This window comes from Protomyctophum parallelum (assembly GCF_964188405.1).
Source record: "Protomyctophum parallelum genome assembly, chromosome: 6".
In the NCBI taxonomy this organism is placed as follows: Eukaryota; Metazoa; Chordata; class Actinopteri; order Myctophiformes; family Myctophidae; genus Protomyctophum; species Protomyctophum parallelum.
In genome coordinates, this window is record NC_139701.1 from 19,711,514 (window position 1) to 19,734,245 (window position 22,732).

The following is a 22,732-nucleotide window of genomic DNA, read 5'->3' on the forward strand; positions in this document are numbered from 1 at the left end:
CTGCAGGTGTAATGGAGCAAAGGAATTATGTACACATTCAATGTGCATTAATTAGCTTGTTTTGGTACAAAGACCATCGACCATTAGCAGTTCTAGGAAGACATCAAAACGGCAGACGAATTCTTGTCTTTGAACTCACCCATCCTAAATTGTAGGTTGTGATCAAATTACCTGATTTATGTGAAGCCTAATTTCCTGCCACATCAAGGGGCTATGGTCACACAAAAAACAAACATCTTAAGACACTGTGAAAGCCCTCACAACAAAGACAAGGTGAACACAACTGGCCTAACTACATTATTCATTAGCTAGCATCGCCAGAGCCTGTAACAACCTAGTAATACTTTCCACTCAACACCAAGACAGTCTAGTGGAGTTGGTTACAGACTGGCTGGAGCTACAGGCCAGCAGCTCACAATAACAACACCAAGACAGTCTAGTGGAGTTGGTTACAGACTGGCTGTAGCTACAGGCCAGCAGCTCACAAACACCAAGACAGTCTAGTGGAGTTGGTTACAGACTGGCTGGAGCTACAGGCCAGCAGCTCACAAACACCAAGACAGTCTAGTGGAGTTGGTTACAGACTGGCTGGAGCTACAGGCCAGCAGCTCACAAACACCAAGACAGTCTAGTGGAGTTGGTTACAGACTGGCTGGAGCTACAGGCCAGCAGCTCACAAACACCAAGACAGTCTAGTGGAGTTGGTTACAGACTGGCTGGAGCTGCAGGCCAGCAGCTCACAATAACTAAGTATGAATAGGAGTATGGAAGAGCTAAAGTGACTTAGAGCAGTGGAGCAGAAAATAACCAAGGTTGGATTGTAATGTGTCCTTAGGGAGCACACACACACACACACACACACACACACACACGACAGAGCTATTGTTTTCTTAGGGGTCAGTAAGACCCAGAGAGAGGATGTGGGGTGTACTGTACAGAGACATGCCTAACATTCTGTACTGGACATGCAGTACAATGACACAACAACAAAGTGGGATAGGTTTAAATGAGACAAGACCTCAGATCCCATAATCAATAATATCGGACGATAGTAAAATGACACTGGCAGTGGCATAAAAAAACTAATACAAATGAATGCTCTTAATCAGCAGGTATATTTATTTTTATAAAACTAGATACATTTATCACACGTATAGTTAATAATACACCTTTGACAACATAGTATGATAAAGTCATATGAATAAAGGAACTGTACAAGACAACGAGCCGAGGGAGAACAGTGTCCTTACCCATCAAACGTTTTATTAACAAAATAAAAAATAAAACCTTAGTGCTTGGTTCCCTCCAACAATTATGTCACAATCGACGCAAAAAAAGAAAATGAAAGAAAGAAAACACTTGTGCACTCAATTGTCTAAAATTTCTGTTGCCATTTCCTGCAATAGAGGAACTGGGTGGACTCCGCTCGGCCAGGAAGTAGGTGTGTCCACGTCATCTAGACTCCCCCACAGACCCTCCGCTCGCTGTGTAAACACGATAGCATTCTCCCTGCGGACTGCAGAGAGCCCTGTTCTTTGTAGAAAGATCAATTCTCTCCTCCCCCCTCCCTCCCCCGATGAATATATTAAGTTATCTTTTGAGAAAATAGTGTAATAGCGCCATAATGAACAAAGCTCCTATTAGCGGGTGATTGTTCCTAGTTGAGTGCTGCCTATGGTCAAAAGAGCTCTGTACAGTGAAAGAAGGCTCATTTAAGCCTGATCTATGCCTAGTGGCGTGGCTGGGTCGAGCATCAAAAATAGCCAATCTATAAGCTCACAGTGTGTCACGTCGCGACGTGTTGTGAGCTTGTAGAACGACTATGTCCGATCCAAGTAAATCAGTCATAAGGACAGTAAGAGAGAGAGAGGTATAGGGGTGGATACTGGATACAAGGGATGAAACAATGCATCACGAGAAAGTAAAAGATCGATTCAAATTTGCGATTTAAATCGGTGGACGAAAGAATGTGTCCTGATGCCCTAGTTAAAGCACTTAATCTAGTTTTGAGTTAGCTTGTTCACCACACACACACGCTTGCTTGCTCACACTCATGAGGTTGAGTGAATGCTTACATCCCTGGTGGATACTATTGGTGCTGGTGGGTGGGGGTGGACTATCCGTGGGGTCAGACCGGCGGCGTGCTGTAGCGGACCTCCGCGCTGTACTTGTGGGCCGTCTTGGGCGGCGGTTGAGGCCGCCTCATCATGCTGTGCTTCAGGATCACCTCCTCGTTAGCGTAGATGGGCGTGTCCGTGTCGTCGGAGTGGTAGCCCGACTGGTAGCCGCTCGTCTGGTTGGACGACTCCGAGGCCAGCGACTCTTTGCTCTTACTGCGGATCAGTTGGCTGTGCCGAGGCAGAGGATGGGACGTTGTAGGGTTTAAGTGGTTACATGAATGCACTGCAGTAGATCATACTCTGCAACTATGCCATGAATCTGCACTATGCCAGTACTTGATAGTATAGACTAACGGTTTTCAGACTGTTTGTGAAGGGCTAGTCCACATCTCATGGCACATCTGAACCATTCATAACTTCTTGTATAGTTGCATCATAATAATAATAATAATAAATATAGCTGCAAGCAGCAATAAGACAGGGGTCAAGCCATAAAAGTAATACAATGCTCATTGTGTGCCCAGCTGAGAACTGGTATCCTGCCTCGTAGGTCGTTATTTTAGCGGTGCCAGAAGAGAATAATTTATTTAATGTATGTGACGCAAAACTTGTCCAAATGATGTTGAAAATGAATTTCATTTTATGTTTTACTGTACACTGTATGATGATTTGAGGGTTCTATTATTTGAGGCAATGCAACAACAACAACAACCTGAACTATTCTGGGAAGATGATGTTCAGAAGTGATTATTTAATCATGAAGTATTTAAGACAATTTGTTTCAAGACAATCTCAGCTCTTCAAGTAGGTCCATGTCCGGTCTCCTGTTACAGGCCGTGGTCAATCAATCATAATCATCATCATACTACAGCAATAAATAAAAATGCTATACCTTCGGGATTCGGACTTCGTGCTTGACCCCTAATTATTATTATTATGGTGGTTGTCACAAAATCCTCAAATGGATGCTACTGTATGTTCAGACAGATGGTGCAATGTAAGAAAGGTAACATCAGGTGGCCTCACCTGAAGTTGGGCGTGCGTGGCAGCTGGTGGTCTTTCATCTCTTCTGGGGAGAGGCTCATGCTGTCTGTATGACCCTCCTGTCAGAACGAACACACACACACACACACACACGCACACACGTACATTTTTGGTGCATGACAACGGTACAAATATCAATCAGGCAGAACTCTGACTCTTTCTCCTAAACCTAACCTCTGAAAATGTCCAATCACACACACACAAACACAGGTACGCACACGGACTACACGTGTATGTATGTGTGTGTATGTGTGTGTGTGTGTGTGTGTGTGTGTGTGTGTGTGTGTGTGTGTGTGTGTGTGTGTGTCTGTCTGTGCGCGGGGGGATGACGTCACTAACCATGATGCTGCTACGCTTCAGAGGGATGTCCTCAAATGTCTTGATGCTGAGCGGCCGACTGCTCCTTTCACTCTGTTGGGCCATCCTGCAGTGGGGAAAAAATAATGACTAGCTTTATTAGCCATTCACACTCCAACCACACTTAGGTCTACAGTAGGGGAATCCATGCCTCTGCTTTTGATACACCCCCCCCCTCCATACTGTACTGACCCAAGGAGTGGGGCATTGTCATACTGCAGTGCAATGGTGTCTCCACTTTGGGGCCTAGTGGAGGGGCCCTTGGAGTCAAGTCCTGCTAGGGCCCCCTGCAGCTCCCCGTCTGTGAGAGGAATGTAGTCTTTTCCATCCTGGAGGCAAAAACAAAAAAGGAATCCACATCCTCAAACACATACCTGGTAAACTGAATCTGCTTCAGTGCTATTTCATTTTTAGTGAGCAACATTTTTGCATTCACGGAGGTACAGCAACACTGTACATGGCTGTACTATGTTCAGAGGAGCAAACCTGTTGAGCGCTGGCCTGTAGCAGGTTTCCCAGGTGCTCCACCAGCTCTGTGAACGTGGGTCTGTCGGTTGGACGGTCCAGCCAGCAGTCCAGCATGGTCTGGTATCTGGAGGGAAACCAAATGCATTAGATTGGCAGCAGGCCAGAGACACGCTCTGCTGTGGTGTACGTTACGTTAGACCTCATTTGCTGCATAAACTCCAACAAACTGTAACACTGTGGCAGTGGTTCCCAACCTTTTCTGCTTCAGGTGCCATTTGAAAATCTCAAATGTGTTTGTGGCCATAGTACACTTTAAGTTCCTATTTATTGGCATCACAATAAAAACTACTGTGACATTTATCTACGTAAATTATTTTGAGTCGTGCTAGCCACTCCTATTGACAGCAATGTGTCCCTGGATCTGAGCACGGAAATAGCATATTTTCACCACCAAGTGTCACTGTTCCGCAGCCTAACACAACACCAAGTGTCTCAGTCTCTCTCACACACACACACACACACACACACACACACACACACACACACACACACACACACACACACACACACACACACACACACACACACACACACACACACACACACACACACACACACACACACACACACACACACACACACACACACACACAGTCACACACACACACAGACACACACACACACACACACACACACACACACACACACACACACACACACACTAACTAACTAGACCTATATTATTCCCACCAGTGGTTGGGAATCACTGGTGTGACGTCATGCTTCCACTCACATGTCAGTGGTGGCGTAGTCGGGTGCTCGCATCCTGGTTCCTTCCTTCAGCCTCCTGCAGAACAACTCATCGATGCAAACTCCAGGATATGGAGAGGCCCCTGCAGAAGCACACGTAGCGCTAGTTAGCCAGGTGCTCCGACACCGCACTGCAGCCATTATGTTTATTCCAAGTGCCCAAGGGCTATTAGGAGACCCTCAATGAAGCAGTGGTTTACACATTTTGTACTAAATTCCTATTCCTTTGATGTTTTTATTTTTTTATTTATTTTACTCAATTGAAGTGAGTTCAATTGAGTTGATCTTTTACACTTCTGATTTAGATTAAGTAATAATGTACACTGATTTAGATTGATGGAGCTACTAAGCTACTTAAGCCAATCAGTTATTATTTTCGCTGGATATCCCTGACTGCCCAAGCATCCACCATGACACCCCTAGGCCATGGCATGAGTATGAGTAAGACACACACCGTGCGGAGCACATTTATGGGATGTCAGTCTGCTAACCACGTGCGGATGGGACCGATCTATGGCTGTGTATTTGGAATACATGAAATGTATGTAGATCACAGACATTCTAGGGCTAGTGTCAATATAACTGTGCACTTACAGTGAAGTTAAATTAGAGCACACATTAATAAAAATGTGAATAAACTTTCAGAAATGGTCAAAAATAGCAGATTTACAAGCTCACAACATGTCCTTGTCACTGCCACTCATTTATTCTTTTGGCACATCTGTGTGATGTTTCTTTACAAAGCATAAAAGGCAGAAATGTAATTTCTATCCATGTTTCCAATGTTCAATGCTAAAAACACAACTAAATTATTAATCACTATTATTTGTATCACAAAATAATCAACTGAAATGCAATCTGGTAACCCATTGGCAAAACAAAAACAGCATGTAATGATGGTGACCGGCAGGCGGCCCTAACCGACACTAGACTCACCAAGAGAGAAGATCTCCCAGAGAAGGACCCCAAAGGACCAGACATCGCTCTGTGTGGTGTACACCCTGTCGAAGATGGTCTCAGGAGCCATCCACTTCAGTGGGAGACGCGCCTGCAAGCACAGTTCAAATGTTTACTACACACAGTGAAGGAAGACGTACTGACATTTTAAGTAAAAGTACCAATACCACAATGTAGAAATACAAGTAAAAGTCTGGTGTTCAAAATGTGCTATTGGCATCGAAATATACTTAAAGTACCAAAAGTATAATAATTTATTGTACAGAACGTCCATATGCAAATTTTCAAAATGTATACAAAACCATTGGTGTTGTTAGCTTAGATCAGCTATTTTCAAATAGCCAAAGTATATAGGACTGATGTGGTTAATGTACATTTTGTAAAAAATAATCAGAATCTACAAAGTAACTAGTACGGTAACTAAAGTTTTCAAATGATTGTAGTGGAGTGAAATTACCATGTTCGCTTCTGAGATAGTGGAGTATATGTAAAGGTGTTGAAAATTGAAAATAGTACAGTAGCCTACAAGTACAGTACTTGAGTACAGTACATACATTTAATTACTTTACACCACTGACCACACAGCTGTCAACTTTATTGTACAGGGAACTTGCTTGGTGGCATGTAATAGAGGCGTCTCGGGACAGGAGTGCGGTTAGTACAGTAGTTGAAGCAGAACTCACGTCTCCCTTGCGGACATAGTCGGGGTCTTTGTAGACGTCCCTGGCCAGGCCGAAGTCACAGATCTTCACCACGTTGTTCTCCGACAGTAAGATGTTCCTGGCAGCCAGGTCTCTGTGAATACACTGAGGGGAGACGGAGGGGGACGCTGAACATCCACCATGCACTGAACACCTTCATCCTAGCAGTATTCCCTCATGAACTAATACGCTACAATAGGGTTTCCTAACCGGGGTCCAGGCACCCCTTGGGTGGGACGGGTGCCGAAAATCATAACTTGCATTTTGGGGTCATTACATTTTCAAAAATATCAATATGAAGCAGTAGCTGACCAATCAGCGCAATCTATTGGGCACTGTGAGCATCCTCCCTGCTGAAGGAATTCAACATGTCAAACATGGCCTCCACGGCTGCTGTGTTGCTGTGTATGCTATTTTGCTAGTCCATGTGATTATTAAGGCTATGGATAAGGAACCTCATTATCCTCGTTGCCCTCATTAACCAACCTGGGGCAATGAGGGCAACGAGGATTAGGTAGGTGATACGTCTCTGGAACCAGACTGTAGGCTCACACTTCTGCCATACATAAGCGCTGAACATGCTAAGAAAGTAAGCCAAATGCCCAGCCAATACTACCACTACTACTTCCATTTCACCTTTGCAGTCAACTAAATAATTCCTACTGTAAATTTAAAAAGCATATCGTTGCTGTCGGGAGGAAACCTCATAACTCAATTTTTGAGGTTTTTGATTTTCTTTTTGGCATAAATCAGTGCTACTGAACACCCTTTACATATGTGTGTTGTTTCGAAAATATTGAACCAATGGGAAGTAGTAGAAAGTGCTTTGGACAAAACCATTGGACCCTCAAACTGTCTGCTAAAACAACTCCACCACCTCTCCCCCTCTACAATTTACAATTTAGGCATTTAGCAGACGCTCTTAATCCAGAGCGACTTACATTTAAGCAAGAACAAAAGCATGGGAATACATCACATAAAAGCATTTATCATGAAACATGCGTAAGCTAAGAAAGTAACAGTGGAATATCTATATAATGAAACTATACATACACTATACATATAAACTATCCATATTTACTACTATGCTATACATATGTACTATGGCGTGCTATGACTATATACAATACAATTATAGTGCTGTCTACATAACATGCTATAAGTCTGTGTCAAATGCTATCTAAGCCAACAGAAATGCTATCTAAGGGGTTAGGGTAAGTGCTATGGGCCATGATGAGTCTGAAAAGGTGGGTTTTCAGGCTACGGCGGAAGATTGGGAGTGATGCTGCAGTTCTGACTGCAATGGAAGTAATTGACAATATATAAAGTTACAACACCAACTTTGATGAGGCAGTATTGCTTTGTTTAAAAAATATATGGTTTCCTGAAAAAACTATATTTTTCATTTCCTGATAAATGAACATTTTGGAGTTATGAGGTTTCCTCCCGACAGCAGAGATATCTAGGTTGCTGCTTAGCAGAAATGGTAAGATATATTTTTCTTGTACAGTATATTTTAGAGAACGGAAATGACAAACAGATGACAGCTTCCAAAAAGAAATATATTGAACCAATGGAAAGTAGTAAAAAATGTTTGGACAAAACCTCTTAACTCCATTGGAAGGTTTTCTTAATTTCCTGAAAAATGTATTTTTTGTTACTTTTCAGGATTAAAATTATTTTGATGCTGTAGTGTAGTACGATCAAGTAGGGCGTTCATTTACGAAAACACACAAAACATTTGAATAGGTTTCTTCCCAACAACAGCGATATAATGTGTGTGGCTCTAGTATGTTCAGGAGGTGTGTGTGGCTCTAGTATGTTCAGGAGGTGTGGGTGTGGGTCCCACCTTGCGCGATGACAGGAACTCCATGCCCTTGGACACTTGGAAGCTGTAGCTGATAAGGTCCTCCATGGTCAGGTGGTCACAGTCAGAGCTCTCTGTGGTCAAAGGAGACATCTCTTTATTGTGTCAAATTAAAAACACAAAACAAGCAACGTCTGTGCAAAAATGAGTTGTTTTCAGTAGGGCTGCAACTATACAGATTGTTTTCTTGATTGCTATGGATTACTTTTCCGATTCATCGAATTCATCTCGAGAAGCATGTTTTTTATGTATAAAAAATAAATTGTATTTCAACGATTCAATTTACTAAACGTTAATTTATAATATACTTGCAAAAATACTGAAAATAGCTACAAGCATTGTGAGCTTGTTGTAGATCAGCTATTTTCACTATTTTCTTTTTTTTGGGGGGTGGGAGGGTGGTACTTTTCACCAACATTCACAAAACAGGAATAGATTATTGAATGATTCTTTAAAATGATCAAGCTTTTTTGTTTGTTTGACATCAAATCAATTAGTACGGCACCTTGGGCGTTCTCCATGTTGTCATGGGCCAATGTGGAGCACACGGCAGTTCCGGTGCAGATGTCCAGGTGCGGGCTGCTCCCCAGACCCAGGTCCCCTCCTGTCACATCCTCCGCCACGCGCACCCACTCCTGGTGACTCAACCTCTTCCTCTGTTAGGGCAGAGAGACAGAGATGCCAAATATGCCAACAATGACAACACCGTCAGTGAAATGCAGCGCTTGCAGCTCTTGTTGTGCCGCTGGCACAGACTTCTAACAAAGGTTTGAGACCAGATGTGAGCGGAGGCGAGACAGGTCGTTAAAAATACAATACATAAATCATTGAATTCATTCACTGAAAAGAGAGGTAGTAGTGGGTGACATGAGATGGTCGCCGGTTTGGCCGAGACACAGTATCCACTTTGCCCAAGACATTGCCCCTAACAGCTCCCTGTGTGCTGTATTAATAGTGGCAATTGCTCCTAATAATTACGACAGGTTTAATAGCCTACAGATTTCATTTTTAGGCTACTGTATGCGCATGTCAAAGGCTTGTTTTTACAGGCAGTGAGGGAGTTTACTTTGAAGGGACTGTACTCTCCACGCTTGCTCTTCAGGTAGGTGGACAGGTTGCCATGTTTGCAGTACTCCACAATCACCATCAGAGGCGCTGTGGAGTGAAAGGGTGAGGGAGAGATGATGATGCCGGCTAATGCCTCACATGTGAATGTACTGTAAAGCAAGGCATACTTTAATGTCATTTTAATTTAATATAAATGTAAAATAAAATGTAAATCACAAATTGTTGACAAAACAAAATATATGGTAAACCTATCAGGTCTGTGCATTATATACACTGTAAAACAATCAAGTCTCATTTTAAGGATAACCTTAATACCTTATACAGTATATCATCTCTTTTGGACATATTGTGTAAACTAACTGCCCTACTTCGTTGTACAAGATGGTAACATTGTGCAAAAGTAGCAAAAATGGCACAAAAATAAACTGATCTGCAAGCTCACAATGCGTGACCAAATAACTACATTGGATCAGTAAGTTCATTGCTTCTTTCCCAACATGTGTATAGCAGTGCAGCATGCCTGACATCCTGGTTTAGTGCAGGCTTAGGTTATTGCGAACGCAGTGAGCCACTTACTATGAGACCCTGCTGCTCATGTCTGTGTGTCTGTCCCGCTGTGACACCACCCGCCCGCCACCAGAGGGCGCAGCTGTAGCACACACACACACACACAGGGCGCAGCTGTAGCACACACACACACACAGGGCGCAGCTGTAGCACACACACACACACACACACACACACACAACCACACGAGCTGCGTTCGCTTCCCGCGTTTGCGCGTCTTACTTGTAACTACAGTATGACGACTCACCTCCTGCTTTAGTGCAGGCTCCCAGCAGGTTAACTACGTTCAGATGGTGACCGATGTGGATGAGAATCTTCAGCTCCGACATCAAGGCACGGTACTCACTGGAGGAGCCACCCTCTGGAACACAAAGCCATCACTGTACCTCTCTCTCTCTGTGCGTGCGTGCGTGCGTGCGTGCGTGCGTGCGTGCGTGCGTGCGTGCGTGCGTGCGTGCGCCTGATTATGTCCTTGTCTGGATTAATATTAATGCGTGTTCGTATTTATCTGTAGATGTGTGTGGGGGGCCTACAGTATATCTGTGTACATATTATGTTCAGAAAAGACGAAGGCACAGTATTTACCTTTAAGCATCTTGACAGCAACAGTAGTACAAGTGGTGGCTTTCTCGATACCAAATGCGGCTGCCTCCACCACCTGTCCAAATGCTCCACGCCCCAATGGGTCGCCTTCAAAGCACAACATTTAGAATTTTATTACAAATGTAATTCACCGTTACAAAAACAACACCACCATTAGCCATACTTTCTAGGTTACACAGTGATTTGGAATTGACTTGACGCACACAAACCCACATTTCTTTGATTGCGTATTTGACACAAAGTCATTCTTTGTCCGCGAGAACGACTTTAACTACATGAATGAATGAATGAATGAATGAATGAATGAATGAATGAATGAATGAATGAATTAATTAATTAATTTAGTTGGTGATAAAAGGAAAGAGCATTTCATAACCACACGGAAAACAACTACATTTCTGACCAAACATGTATAGGCTGAAGCATTAACTTATTTCGGTTAGCTTTTTACAAAACAAAGAAAAGATGAAAAAGGTACAAGGGCCAGATACTTTGATGTATGTACGTGATTGCTGCACTGTACATGTTTATGCTATAATAAATACGATAATACAGAAGGTACATTCCATTTATGTTTTTATATAATGATCAATAATCTTATGTAATATTTTTAATATGTTTAATGAGCTGCACAATTTCACATCTTCAAGGCTGTTCCACAGTGTTACTGCTGCGAGGTTACACACCGCCATTCAGAAACACCGCCATTCAGAACCCTAACCCTAACCCTAAACCTAACCCTAACCGGGTTTCTGAATGGCGGTGTTTCTGAATGGCGGTGTTTCTGAATGGGGGTCTGTCACCCTGCTGCGAATGCTATTACTCGTTTTTGAGTAGATGCATGTACCTCTAATATTATTTTTTTGTTTGTCTTTTCAGAAACATTGTACTTTATGAAGTATGTAATTATTTAGCTTAATAATGGAAAACACAATAAGGCCCTAAAGCTTACAATGTAACATTTAGGCATTTAGCAGAGGCTCTTAATCCAGAGTGATTTACAGTAAGCAAAAACAAAATCAAAAACATAAAAATAGTCATCAAGAACTAGGGACCATGGTCAACTAGATATAGGGTTTTAAGTGTTACAGATCCTTCTAAACCCTATCCAATACATTTGATAGTGAGTGAACCCCGCTAACGTCTCACCTAGCTTCAGCCTGTCCCTGGGGAACTCCCACTTGTTGGCGTCGTACGTGAGCCGTTCGCACTGCTCGTCCATGGGCATGTCCTCGGAGTCCAGGATCATGGACAGATAGTTGGCCTTCAGGTCCCCACGGTATGGCTGAGGGACAGAGACACAGAGTTAAAGAAGGTGACAGCTAGAGCAAGTGACAGAAAAAGACTGAAAACAAAGACCAATAAAGGTCTAATGACCAATTACCACATTAACCACTTAAACCTTATATACTTGCAGTAGTTGATTGAAGTACCACAGGGATCTGTACTAGGCCCCATATTTTCCCCACTGAATGTTCACCCCAGTCCTCAGGACCTCTCCTGAGGACGGGGGTGAAGTTGAACATTCAGTGAAAATAGCTGATGCTAGGGTTCATGTTTACAATCTGGATTATTCATTCTGGATTCTGAAAAGCATGCTGAGGGAATTAAAACTCATCCCCACTCTCAGATCTGTGCAAACAGTGTTTAATCCAAGCTTTGGTTCAGGCTCCATCCAGGGCTCAGACCAGTGTTGCCAGGTCCATCTGAAAATGAAATGTGTGCCAGGGACCCCCGTACCCCCGTGTTTATAAATTGAACACATTTCCGAATGGAAACAAGAACGGCAGGAGCGCCTGACCCTTTATCTCTAAACTTCTTTGCCATATTTGACTATCTTGAAAAACATTTTAAAATAGTTAAACTAGCCGATCTACATTGACACGTTGTGAGCTTGTAGATCAGCTATTTTTAAATGTTTTTCAAAATAGTAAAAAATTGCAAATACGTTTAGGGATAGCCCTATCGGGTAAGATGTGGCAAGATAATTTTGCGTTCTTGGCCCTCAAGCCAATCTACTGAAGCTACATGTCACATTAGTGCATCCACTAAGGAAAGTATAGGCTTTCTAATTACACAAACCGCCTTTGTATTGGTGAGTATAGGTAAAAAAAAAATTATATTTACGCTACAGACGAGAGGCTGGTCTGCATTTATGCGAGCGTAGGAAAAGAACAGTTCCATAGCTCTAATGAAGGCATTAGAGCTATGGACCAGAGCTAGTCAAGTGTATTCAGAGTTACTGTAAGTGTGTTGATTGCAAAGTACATTTACACATACCTACAATGTCATGGCCATAGAGGTCCAGCTGACCAGCTCTATGGCCAGCTCGGTTTGCTCAAGCCAGGGCAATACTCAAGTCAAGTAAAAGTACCCAAAAATTAGACAGAACTGCAGTATTTGAGTAAATTTAATTTAGTTATCCCTGGACCACCGTGCAAAGTGGTCAGATGGGTGGGCCACATGCATTTTCAGAGCATGTTATGGTCAATCTATATTGTTTGTGTTCCGGCTTAGATCAATGGAACTGACATTACAAGTTCCTATTTAGCAGTATCACAATGAAAACTCACTCAAAAAAGTGAATGTTTTATTAATAAAAGCTTAGTGCTTTGGCAATTATTTGGGGGCAAACTTGCAATATCCTCACGACACACCAGTGGGCCCCAGCCCTCATTGCTCTAGAATAGGGTGCCCGTGACCGAGGAGCCCCGTCCAGTGAAAAGGGGGCCATGCCAGTGTCACGTGGGGTGCCTACGTGACTCAATGGAGCACAGAGTGTCCCTGTTGTTCCTGTGCACAAGGGGTGCCAGGGCAATCAGTCCTGCCGTGCGTGTATGTGTGTGCCTGTTTCAAATCGTTATTATGGGGGCTTTGTGTGGGCAAGAATAGAAGGAAGGGAAAGAAAGTCGGGCAAAGGCAAGGTCGAGGAAGCGCCTTCTTACCCTCTTTCTCCCGCGGATGACAAAGACGATGAGCAGCCAGAAGAACATGGCGATGACCACCGAGCCGATGGGAACGATCAGCTCCACGTTGGTCTTCTCCTCGGCTCCTGCAACAGTTGCCATAGTCAGTCACGTTCTTTCACAACTTGTCTCACCTGTCCTTAAAGCGTTTATGTTGCATTATCAAACTACCAAATCTAAATCTCTCTAGCGGAAATATCTAGCTTTTCTGTAAAAAAAGAAAAATGCGGGGGGGGGGGGGGGGATATACCATTTAAAAAACAATAATAATAATAGTATTCTATTAATAAGAACAATAATAGTAGAATTTTCACTAATAATGATATGCTCAAATTAAAAATAGGTGGTTGTGGTAAAAAAAAAAAGGACTAAAATACAGTAGGCCTATATATAATTGTATACTTTTTATCTGCCTCTGTATTGAGAAATGAGTGCGCTGAAAGTACTGGTGAAGTTAAAAAAGATGGGAAAAATGCACAACTTTCTGGTTGTCAAAGATCTTCCTCTTGATTTGGGAACAACTTGTAAGTTGTATCATAAGGAAGGGGTGTGTTCTTTAGATGCAACATAGCATGTCTGTCTGTTTGGAACATGGAATTAAGCTTTTAGTGACGTGTTTGGCAGCATTCAACATGGGAGCATCAGGAAAAGGGTTTGTTTGGGTGTCTGAATGGTTGGAGGGCGGCAATTTTGTTATTGGGTCTGGAAGCAGCCTGGTGTTTTATCTCACTATATCAAAGGCTCAGGAGTGACCAGTGCCAATGTCGACTTGGTAAAGCACTTCACAGTCCTGTCTGTCTATGGTCTTTATGGAACCCCATACCCTGCCTACCAGCTTATCATTAGAATCCGGAATTGCGTATCTCTACTAGACCGGCCAACTCGGGAACGATGCAAGTTGGGAATGCATGCCCCACCCGGTTATGCAATACCTGTTGTAACTGTAGCCACTGTCAGAATATACCTGTTATACCGAGATCCCTGATGTCATCACTATATATATGAGACAAAAAAGGGACTCCTGCACATCCAAAAAGACCCGTAGGATGTGCAAGTCTAGTTAGCAGGCATAGACATCAAAAAAGAGAAAAACCTTCCAAGGAACGGATTGCACACTCCAGGGAACAGAGACGGACAACTTACTGCATCAACTTATTTATTAGCACGGCGCGTTTCACTGTGAGCTTCGTCCTATAGGATCATATATATATATATATATATATATATATATATATATACTGTATATATTCAGAACCGCCAGTTGGACTGGCGGTTCTGGACAAGCGGATCGCCTATGTTTTCGCTGTCATTATATCCCCTATCACTCCTCTCTTGGCTATATAGTGTGGCCACCCGGCGCCTGGAAAGCAGCTGACAGGACTATGGTTGGGGATGGGTCACGTATCCCCCAGGCCTCCTTGTTAGCGTGTTTGTTTGTTGTTGCTGTGTTCCAATGATCAGTAGAGAACAGCCAGGCGAGGGGCGGGGGGTGACTGGAACTGGGGCAGGAGCAGGGGCCGGGCCTGGGGGCCGGGTCCTTTTGTCCTGAAGCCCCCTCATTGTTTTGTATTTAGGACCACCCTGGAGGATGTGTGCTAAACAGGGGCCGGCTTCCTGCCCCGCGGAAGTGAAGAGTTTTTTGCGCTTCATCTTTTAATATAAAAAAAACACTTTTTTTATGCGTGTATGTGTGAGCGGAAACCTTGAGACTGGCTATAAATACATTGGTTTTGTGATAGTACGGACTGCTCTGACTGGCGAAAGGCCCACACTCATCACTTCACTTATTCCTTTTGACCAGTAAACAGGAAATGTGTCATTAAACCTTCCAAAACTTTTCAATTGGATAAGTAGCAGCATTTATTCGCTGCATGTTAAGAGCAGGGTTCTGACCTTCGGTAACTAAGTTGGCCTGTGACGTGTCACAGCCGCGGCTGTTACAGGCAGTACATGTGTACAGACCACCGTCCTCCGTCTTCACTCGCTGGATGGTCAGGGTCTGGTTCTGTTCGCTCAGAATCACACCTGGAAGCAGTCCGTGACAAGCGTTAGCAGCAGCCGTCAAATAATATATGTTTTGCTGCATAGTGCATGCAAAAAAAAGTGTGCGCTGTTGTACCATGCTTGCATTGGAAAATAATTGCTCTGTGCTACGCTCTCACCTGAGCCTTGCATCAAAGTGCGGTTGTTTTTGGTCCAGATCACAGCGGGGCTGGGAGTGCCGGACACATTACAAACCAGCACAGTGGTGGCACTGATGTTGACTCTTTGGTCAGTGAAATTCAGGATCCTCGCTGCCTCAAGAGCTAAAACACAAGGATAGCGAGGCAGAGTAAGTTATTATTTCCCCACAAAAAAACACTATTATCAAGCGTCTGACGAGTTATACTGGGTAAAACAACATGAATGAGGCAGCCTAGCCCTAGAGGTGTGTATAAGTTGACAGATAAGCACAGTCGCTTCACACTCAACTGCTGTGTGAAACATTTGTCCTGATTTAAACGCATCTGGGTGCCAGTGTCACGCATTATGGCGCAACACATTGTGAGCTTGTAGATCAGCTATTTATGATGCACCACACAATAATAAAATAATAATAATAATAAAACTTTATTTGTATAGCACCTTTCATGACATGAAATGCAGCTCAAAGTGCTTTACAGAACAATGGAGAATAAAAGAAAAGCAAGGCAACGACATTAAAAAACAAGCAGTAATGCAGTACAGTGAGGACATGAAAAATAAAAAATACAAGATCAACTAGAAAAAGTGCCCTTCTGGGCACAGGTCTCCACCAGGTTATCCACAGATCCGTGCAGTTAGAGGTAAAAACACTTTTGGGCCAGTTATAGCGCCACCTTGAGGCTGAGTTGAAATTGTTCATGTGGCATTTCGTCCTCGGCCTAGTGGAAATGTGCGTGCACAATTTCAGGGAAATCACGCGATGTGTTCATGATTTGCAGCATTTTGTTTGAAACTGAGCACTCCTGTGAACTTTGGAAGCCAATCTTAACCAATCAGGATGGAGTCTGAGAAATCTGAAAGACCCGTTTCGTTGAATGGCTCTAGAGAGACTGTGTACTAATTTGCGTGATGTTTGGACAAAATCTGTAGGTGTACTGTGAAAAAACTTGTTTTGCACAAAGCGGCCTCCTGGTGGCGCTATAACAGGCCGTTCTGGAAAGTTTGGGGCAGAGGTTCATGGTTGGCATCCAGGGAGTGTGTGTGCAAAATTTGGCATCGACCGGGTTAACGGTGGCTGAGATTAGCTGGTCACGGACGGACGGACGGACGGACACACGGACACACGGACACACGGACGGACGGACGGAGTGCAAAACATACTCTCCCCATGCCTTCGGCTGGTGGAGACAATTAAAGGCAAAGTTGTAGAAGTGGGTCTTGAGCTGAGCTTTAAAAATGTCTACAGAGGCTGCCTGACGAAGGTACAGTGGGAGCTTGTTCCATGCCAATGCCCAATGCCCAATTAACCAAGTGTAATAAATCATTAGAAGCAGTAAGTTCGGTCGCACCTCTGAGGGACAGGAGGCGCAGCAGGCATGTCCTCTCGCCGGTTTTAGCGTTCTCCACCTGGCAGGCGTACCAGCCCTCGTCCTGACGGGACACATTAGGCAGGAGCAGCTCCAGGGTCACGTTGGCGCCCTGCAGGCCGGACAGCACGGCCTGGGGCATGGGCTGCTGGGGCAGGGGCAGGACGCGGCAGGGCTGGACCGGGGGCAGCGGCTCCGACTCGGGGACACCGCTCAGCCGGTACCAGGCCAGGTTCCCGTAGATCAGCCTGTCGGCCTTACACCTCAGAGCCACCAGGTCCTCCTCTACGGGATCCCTGCGCGGAGACAAACTCAACTCCAGGCCACCTGGTGGTGGGGGCACAAGATGGGCACACGCACACTGAGCAAATGGGATTAGAATTGACCAGTGGTGGAAAAAGTGCTCCAATGTAAGTATAAATACGGCAACGTAAAAATAAAGTAAAAGTCCAGAATTCAAAATGTAATTGAGTTAAAGTACAACAAGGTAAACGTATTGGCATCAAAATGTACTTAAAGTAATAGTACTCATTATCCACATGCGACGCATTGTGAGCTTGTAGATCGGCTATTTTCAAATGGCCGAGATGGCTGAAGCGGTTAATGTATGTTTTGTAAAATGTAGTAAAGTACAATATTTGCCTCTGAAATGAGTAGAAGTAAAAGTATTGGAAATTGGAATTACTCAAGTAAAGTACAAATACCTCAAAATTGTACTAGTACTTAAGTGAATTTACTTGTTAATTTCCACCACTGGAATTGATGGTCTGACGGTCAATAAACCGGGCTTCCCTCAAATGAAGTGAGAGAACAGAGACAGCGTGGCGCTTACGTGTTACGTGGAAGAGGATGATGCGTGAATCCTGGCCTACTTTGTTGGTGGCCACACATCTGTAGAGGGCGTGAACCTCAGCCTTCTGGATCTTCAAAGAACTCATCGTTTTCTACACATAAAACATTTGAGACATCAAGCATGATTCACATGAACATTGTAAATAGGGTTGTCCCAATCCAATCACGTGATTGGAAATCGGGACCGATCACGTCATTTTCAAATGATCGGATCGGGAACAAAAAAACGTGATCGGGACATCCCTTGTTTCAATATTATATCCATATCATGATATTAGACTGTACATTGTCGGTGATTTTGGATATTTTACTATTGTGATATGGCGTAGTGTTCTATAAAAATAAAAATATCTGTTAGGGAAAAATCTGTCTTCTTAACATTGAGGTCACACAAACAGTATTACTTACGGTGTCTAAATAAAATAAAATACAGTAATAAACACAGTATTGAGCATATATCTGCCTGCATTTGTGCCTTTGTGGTGTAGAGCAGGGAATATATTATCATAATATCGATATCGTGATACTATCGTCTGGGATTTAGGATATCATAACATTGTTGTGATATGGCATCAGTGTTGTCTTTTCCTGGTTTTACGGGACAGTGTGGCATTCCAACACCGCCATTCTGACTATGTGGCTTCCGCGTATGGTTCGGTTTCTGGTTTAAGGACTTCAGTGTTTTGTACCATACTATTGTATGAGTACAGAACAAAGAATGTTTGCTTTCGCCATCTTTGTTGAAGAAGAGTCTGGGCCATTACGATTTAGTCTTACTAGAAGTACAAAAAATTTCTCAATCTTATATTTATATTTAGTCTGGCTTAATCTAGTCACCTCTGAGGTAGATGTCTGGAGGGCAATGATTAAAGTGTGATTACCTTTGAGGGGATTAAGTCCACCCATCAAGACCATTAGTGTCAACCTCAGACCATCAGATCATGGTCTGATTTTGAATCTAAATGGCTTTGTGTTTCTGCTATTGTCCTGGCTCTGCTCTAATTGAGAGCAATTTAGAGGTTTAGGATTCAATGGTTTGTTTACTACCGTTTCCTGCAATGAATTGGTATTGTTTGGGGACAGGGTTAGTAATGTGAGTCAGAATGGCGGTGCATCGGAATAGTGGGCTTTGGAATGCCGGCGTGTAACCTGGTTTTACTCACTTAAACTGTAATTTATACAATTAAACAATTAGAAAAAATAGTAAAAATAACAGCTACAAGCACACATTACGTTATGTGTTGTGAGCTTATAGAATGTAGATGTGCTATTTTTGCTACAATGTTTGAAAAGAAAAAGTGATAGTATCATCAGAATACAATATTATCTTCACAAAATGTATATTATATTGAGTCATTCGGTCAAATATATTGTGATATTTGATTTTATGATCCATATCGCCCATCTCTAGTATAGAGTTGACAGATTTGTATTGAAGAGATAGCCCCTTGAGAGGCAGCATCTCCTTTTCGAGGGGTCCCATAAAAACATGAACAACAGACAATTACAAAGATTAAAGGGTAAGACCACTTTTTTTTAGGTTTGGGTTGTGTAGTTACTTTGCCATGATGCAACTCCAAATGTGGACAAGAAATAAAAAATAACTGCTCCAGTGATTAGAAATTGATAATTCAAAATATGCTCCTCATTGACTTACATTGTAGCTAAAACAGCTCTCAAAGTCACTCTTTTAGTACGTAAACAAACACAAACAATGTTGATTCAGACAATATAGAGCATCACCAAAACTCATGTGGTTTTATTTGTTCATAAAAATGTTATCTTCCTGTTGATTTGTCCATTTTATTGGGAAGAAAACCCGGACTGGATCCGTGGATCCGGATCCAGATCTTCAAATAGTAAAATCAACAGGAATCTAACATTTTTATGAAAAAATAAAACCACATGAGTTTTGGTGATGCTCTATATTGTCTGAATCAACTTTGTTTGTGTTTGTTTACGTACCAAAAGAGTGACTTTGAGAGCTGTTTTAGCTACAATGTAAGTCAATGAGGAGCATATTTTGAATTATCAATTTCTAATCACTGGAGCAGTATTTTTTTATTTCTTGTCCACATTTGGAGTTGCATCATGGCAAAGTAACTACACGACCCAAACCTCAAAAAAAGTGGTCTTACCCTTTAATTACAATTCAAGCATACGGATACATTCATACACAGATGTATGTACCTTCTGGGCGTGGTCGGTGTCAGGGTTAATTGGATCGGTCACAGTGGGGTTGGGTCCGGTACTGGTGCTGTTGATGTTCCTCCATCCACTGCACTGATCCAGGTTCACCTCTGACCTCAGCAGTCCTGACCTGAACAAAAAGTCCCACTGAAACTCAACAACATGTAAACAATGGAAGTTCTCCCATCTCCCTGTATTCCTACCTCTGACATGCACGCCCACAAGGAGGAAGACACACACAATCATAATAGAATAAAAATAGAGAACGGGTTTCATAACTGAAACACAGAATTTTTTTGCAGGGTTATGCAATGTACATCCAGATTGCACGCAGAGATGTTACAGTATGTCCACAAACTCATGTACGCATTGCATGCTGGGGGAAAGCCTACATTCTCTGACACAAAATACAGTTGGAAAAGTCGACAAAAAACACTACAGCAAAAAATAAACCTTATGGTTCCTTGGCATTTTCATGCCAAGGTGTCAAACTGTCCATGGCCAGTGGCCACGATCCCCATTCGAAAAGAAAAGACCAGGGATGCCCAGAGAAAGATTTGTCAAGACTTTTTTCTTTTTAAATAGCTGATCTATAAGCTCACAATGCATTGTGATAAGATGCACTGTGAGATTGTAGATCATCTATTTTCCAATAGCCAAAAATCAGAATGGGGGCTTAATAAACAGTTTCTCATTTTGCTGGGCACCTCCTGAAACTCCACTCTCTGGTTCCCGGACCCCACTTTGAGAACAACTACTGCTTTAGAGATATAGATGGGCGTCGTGTGACAATGGGTAAAGGAAGTCATGCGAGCAGAAAAGTGGCTCTTGATAGGAAGGAGTCCCTTATTCTGAGGGAGAGGACGGAGGAACAACAGGAAATGTAGCGTAGATGCCTGAGGAAGTGCTCTGATGTGTGGGCTGGAGATAAGAGCCTGCTGATGCTCTGCTCCAACCCCTGCCCCCCTTCCCTTTAACTTCTGTCAACAACCTTCCAATCACTGGCATACCTGAGGAGGACGCTGCTCTGTAATCCAGAAGTTCTACAACTTTTTCATGTCAAGGGCCCACATGCATTTGGCCGCAGACCTCTATCCGAAAGTATTTTGTGCCAGGGACCCCATACAAGATTTGTGTTGTTAAAGGTTTAAAAAAAAATCACAGCCACGACAGCGAGGGGTGCCACATGTCACCGGGGAGCCATGCATAAAGAAAACATTAAAAGTCCATAGACGTGGCTGCTACATGACATTACGGGGGGCACACACACAAAGCCAGGCGTTGGAGGGGCTTATCCAGAGGCGGGTCACGGGGGCAGCAGTTCCAGAGATTTCCAGCCTTCCCTCTCCAGAGCAACATTAGCAACTTCCTCCTAGGGGATCCCGAGGCATTCCCAGGCCAGTGTAGAGATGGAAATCCCCCCACCTGGTCTTTGGTCTGCCCCAGGGTCTCCTCCCAGTGGGACACACAGCGAGGACCTCCCTAAGGAGACGCTCGGGAGGCATCCTAACCAGATGCCCAAACCACCTAATCTGTCTCCTTTCCAATCGACGATCGACTTCTCACCCAATCTCTAAGGGAGATACCAGCCACCCAAGCTACATCTGCCCAAGCAACAGGTGCTCCTTTGAGTACTAGCCCAAAATAATAATGTGCACCCCTGCTTATTGTGCATGTAGGGCCAAACAAAAGAGTACATGCTGTGTCCAACTGCTACAGCAGCATGACTGACTCCCTCTGGTGCTGCCTTCTCTTTGGTCACATGCACACAACCCAGCGCATCATACTGTAGTCTCTGACTGTCTCATATGGTCTTCTCTTCTCCTTCCTCTAGATCTGCATAATTTATACTGTATGGAGCCGCTCTTATCATCATACATCATAATAAACGGCTCCATGACACCTCTGCTTGACTGTCTAAGTGACATCAAGGCATGGATGGAGGTTATAGTGTTTGGACCTAGCGGTCCTGGTATCGTTCCCACTGACCTAGGTTCCCTGCAGCCATGTGAAACCTGTGGTCTCTAACCTTGGCGTCAAACTAGACAATGCCCTTAAACTTGATAAACAGGTAAATGTGGTAGTCAGCTCTAGTTTTTATCATCTAAGGCTGTTGGCTAAAATCAAGTCTGTGCTATCCTTTAGCGATTTTGAGGGTCATACATGCATTTATTTCTACGTGGTTGGACTACTGTAATGCTTTATACGTTGTCTTAAATCAAGCCTCCCTTGCTCGACTCCAGCTAGTCCAGAACTCGGCCGCACGTCTACTCACAGGTACTCGCAGACGTGAGCATATCACACCTGTCTTGGCCTCCCTTCATTGGCTCCCTGTCCGCTTCAGAGTGGATTTTAAAATTATTTTATTTGTCTTTAAATCTATTAATGGTCTGGCTCCTCTTTATCTGTCTGACCTTATTGAGGTCTATACTCCTCCTAGGTCACTGCGGTCTGAGGGACAGCTAAATCTCAGGGTCACAGAGAAGACCCGCTTAAAGTCCAGACTCGGGCGACCGAGCCTTTTCGGTTGTAGCCCCCAAACTATGGAACGCACTCCCCACCCACGTCAAATTGGCCCCTTCCATCGAGACTTTTAAATCTCGCCTAAAGA

At 43.5% G+C, this 22,732-nt stretch overlaps 1 protein-coding gene across 2 annotated transcripts in view; it reads right to left on the minus strand.

The window, feature by feature from the left end:
- Positions 1 to 1,096: 1,096 nt before the first annotated feature.
- kdr (kinase insert domain receptor (a type III receptor tyrosine kinase)) overlaps positions 1,097 to 22,732 on the minus strand; it is a 37,790-nt gene continuing 16,154 nt past the window's right edge. For both annotated transcript variants that reach the window (XM_083767132.1, XM_083767131.1), the window contains exons 11-30: positions 20,122 to 20,251; positions 17,912 to 18,023; positions 17,062 to 17,406; positions 15,691 to 15,834; positions 15,422 to 15,553; positions 13,508 to 13,614; positions 11,712 to 11,847; positions 10,545 to 10,649; positions 10,207 to 10,320; positions 9,391 to 9,479; positions 8,830 to 8,980; positions 8,307 to 8,398; positions 6,440 to 6,562; positions 5,736 to 5,847; positions 4,783 to 4,882; positions 4,008 to 4,113; positions 3,714 to 3,850; positions 3,504 to 3,588; positions 3,147 to 3,223; positions 1,097 to 2,348 (exon numbers count right to left, since the gene is read on the minus strand). In XM_083767132.1, coding sequence (XP_083623258.1) covers positions 2,129 to 2,348; positions 3,147 to 3,223; positions 3,504 to 3,588; positions 3,714 to 3,850; positions 4,008 to 4,113; positions 4,783 to 4,882; positions 5,736 to 5,847; positions 6,440 to 6,562; positions 8,307 to 8,398; positions 8,830 to 8,980; positions 9,391 to 9,479; positions 10,207 to 10,320; positions 10,545 to 10,649; positions 11,712 to 11,847; positions 13,508 to 13,614; positions 15,422 to 15,553; positions 15,691 to 15,834; positions 17,062 to 17,406; positions 17,912 to 18,023; positions 20,122 to 20,251 — 2,617 coding nt within the window. In that variant the 3' untranslated portion in view covers positions 1,097 to 2,128. The remainder of the gene's footprint in view (positions 2,349 to 3,146; positions 3,224 to 3,503; positions 3,589 to 3,713; positions 3,851 to 4,007; positions 4,114 to 4,782; positions 4,883 to 5,735; positions 5,848 to 6,439; positions 6,563 to 8,306; positions 8,399 to 8,829; positions 8,981 to 9,390; positions 9,480 to 10,206; positions 10,321 to 10,544; positions 10,650 to 11,711; positions 11,848 to 13,507; positions 13,615 to 15,421; positions 15,554 to 15,690; positions 15,835 to 17,061; positions 17,407 to 17,911; positions 18,024 to 20,121; positions 20,252 to 22,732) is intronic.